This window comes from Priapulus caudatus, unplaced genomic scaffold, assembly GCF_000485595.1.
Source record: "Priapulus caudatus unplaced genomic scaffold, Priapulus_caudatus-5.0.1 Scaffold165, whole genome shotgun sequence".
NCBI lineage: Eukaryota > Metazoa > Priapulida > Priapulimorpha > Priapulimorphida > Priapulidae > Priapulus > Priapulus caudatus.
The window spans coordinates 363,717-366,577 of record NW_014577226.1 but is presented as its reverse complement, the minus strand read 5'-3'; the positions used below and the strand labels follow the sequence as shown (position 1 = coordinate 366,577).

The 2,861-nt window shown below is 41.2% G+C and overlaps 1 protein-coding gene across 1 annotated transcript in view; it reads right to left on the bottom strand.

Moving 5' to 3' along the window:
* Positions 1-2,861, bottom strand: part of LOC106806499 (vacuolar protein sorting-associated protein 41 homolog) — a 54,977-nt gene that overhangs the window by 32,759 nt on the left and 19,357 nt on the right. The window contains exons 13-15 of the mRNA XM_014808466.1: positions 2,349-2,408; positions 1,844-1,987; positions 745-837 (exon numbers count right to left, since the gene is read on the bottom strand). Coding sequence (XP_014663952.1) covers positions 745-837; positions 1,844-1,987; positions 2,349-2,408 — 297 coding nt within the window. The remainder of the gene's footprint in view (positions 1-744; positions 838-1,843; positions 1,988-2,348; positions 2,409-2,861) is intronic.

The window sequence follows — 2,861 nt, the reverse complement described above, 5'->3', positions numbered from 1 at the left end:
CTCGGATAGTGTGCGAGGGCTTACGACGCGACTCGGATAGTGTGCGTGGCAATCCGACCCGATCGGCGAGCGCTGAAGCAAATTGACCAATCACAGAGCAGCGCCATGGGAACCGCATTCGAATGGAATGGCATTCGAACCATGGGAAACACTCTCGACCCTTAGTACACGCTAAATCCGCTTGGATCGCCCCGAGAGTGCCATGGTTTGCGTTAACTTTGAGTCGGACAGTGTGCGGTGGCCTCCCGATCGATCGGGAGTGCGTCGTATAGTGTGCGGGGGCTTAGTGCTGTGCACAGTGCAAAATCGGATAGTGTGCGGCTAGCATAAGAATATGCTAGGTTATGTGAAAGTGCAACAAGAGGTCAACCTACAATCATATATTGAAGAGTGATACCATATACATTTATATACTGATATATATATATATATATATACAAACAGTATTGTGTTATGGTTAGCGCTAGGGTTAGGGTTGCACTGTATTTTTATATATATCTATCTCTATAAGAGTTTCTTCTGAAGGAAAATTAGACAAAGGAGGTAATGGCTAGTTTGGGGAAAAAACGTGCATTATGAATTCAAATACAGGATGTATTGTAATACTTATAGGTATATAGATACAGGATATACTTATCAGTAAATACAGGAACATTTTCACATCGGCGATGTTAAATTTGACAACGGCGGTGCACCACGGTGCCTCCTATGTATAAGAAACCCTGTGTATATAGTGAGACATACCTCATAGTCTGAGTGGAGAAACTCATTCAGGACCATTTCGTAGATGGCAGGATCCAGCCTGACATCTCCTCTTGGCAGATACGGCGCAATGGCCTACATGGTGGAAACACAGCAAACCTTAATAACTCACAATGTATAACCCATCAAGTGTGATATCGCAGTGATTGAGGAAAACTGATTAAGGATTTAGCACATTATATTTAGCCATTATATGAGGTCTTACACACGATCTCATAGACAGCAGCTGTTTTTAAAGTAAACTGGGTAATTCTTTTATGCCAGCCAGATCAAAACTTTCTTTCATCATGCATATAAAATCAGTTTTGCAAATTTACTGTGTGCTTCATTATATATATATACATCACACTCACTTTCACCTAACCCTTATACCCTCAATAAAAGTTTCATGCAGTTTCACACAGCACAGGTATGGACTTCATAAACCTAGTCACTCCCACACATCGAATAGGAAAAAATATTATGTCATGTATATCAGAAGTAGATAATAGGGATTATCTATTTTCTTCTATCCCCTATTCCCTATTATCTACTTCTGATGTATATACATAAAGACAAAGACTCGCCCTCTTTCTCTCTCTCTCTCTCGGCTAACATTTTATGTTATAATATATTTATATTACTCCTAATCTTGATTATATTTTAAAGCTGTAACATGGCACATGTGTATACATGCATATGCATCTTCCAGTGGCCATAGTTAAGGCACATTAAAATTTATCCATCTCTGTTCCACAAGCTTGAAATTCAAAGCACATATTTTTATGTCTATGATAAACATTTGTATCATGACAACAACTATGCAATATGCTCTACAGTTTGATGTGATAAGATGGCATAGAGCTGAAGGAACGGGGGAATATTGGTGAAGAGATGTAAGAGCGCATCTGTCCATCAGCCGAGTGCCTTTACACACCTACAAACAGTGACACACTCCTAGAAAACTTTGGACTCAAGCCGGCGGATCTACTTGTGGCAGTGAAGGATATGCATGCACGAGAAGTGATCACTCAAATCTTTAGAGTTTGGTGCAAGCTCCCGCCATTACCGCCACGCCACACGGCGTGGATCGTCTGCATACCTTAAGCTGATGTATGCGTGCAAACTTGTACACCTCCTCTTCCCACCGCTGCTTGTTCTTGCCCAGGATCTTCACACACAGTCTGGCTGCCTCGTCGAGTTGCTCTCCCTCAAGCAGGTAGTTCAAATAAGCTCGTCCAATATCCTAGGGGAAATAACAGTGGCACCCTACTACGAACCTCTTTCAAAAAATAGGCCAATTCGATATACTGGTGAGTACAACCATAGCATCCCACTATAGATTACTTCCTTAAAATAGGCTTGTCCAATATTCTAGAGAGTACATAGCCATGGCACCCTGATATAAATTACTAAAAATACATTTTCTTGTTTGCCAATTGGTGTGCGATGTATTTTTTCCCATTGCCTACAGATATTACTGCCATTAAAATAATGAGTGCAAGCATGTTTGACACACACTATTGATTGGAGATGAATATACACACGCGCCAGTCTGCGAGACCATTACAAGCGCAGGTGCATAAACACGCCCACACACAGCTCACCTGTACATTGTGTCGCTTCAGCCCGCGGCCGTCGTTCCTCGTCGCGCAAGCCATCGCGTCCTGCCAGCAAACGCAAACCCGGGAAAATGTTAATCACGGTGAGAGAATAGACATGCACCAAGCTGCTACCCCCCTGTGAGTATTGCTAATTAAATTGACTATGGTAAAATTTGTAAATTTTTGTTGCCATTTTTTTACATTAAAAGTAAGAACTAATGGGACTAAACGTATCGTTAAATTCTTACCTGATAAGATTGTTTCTCAACTAGTTAAAAATCCAAAAAACCTGGACGATTTGATATTAGTGTTCCTAACATTAATTGCTTGCTATGGGATATGTATGAGTCACGAGTGTATGTTCACATCGAACAATATAGTTAAATAAGAAGTATAATGCAGCAATTTAACCATAACAAGTGCCGCATAGCGACAGCGCTCATCTAACGTCTACTGCGGTGACTCTGTGGTGGAGTGGTGGGATTCTAGTAAACCCTGTTAGTCCCAAATGTGTTC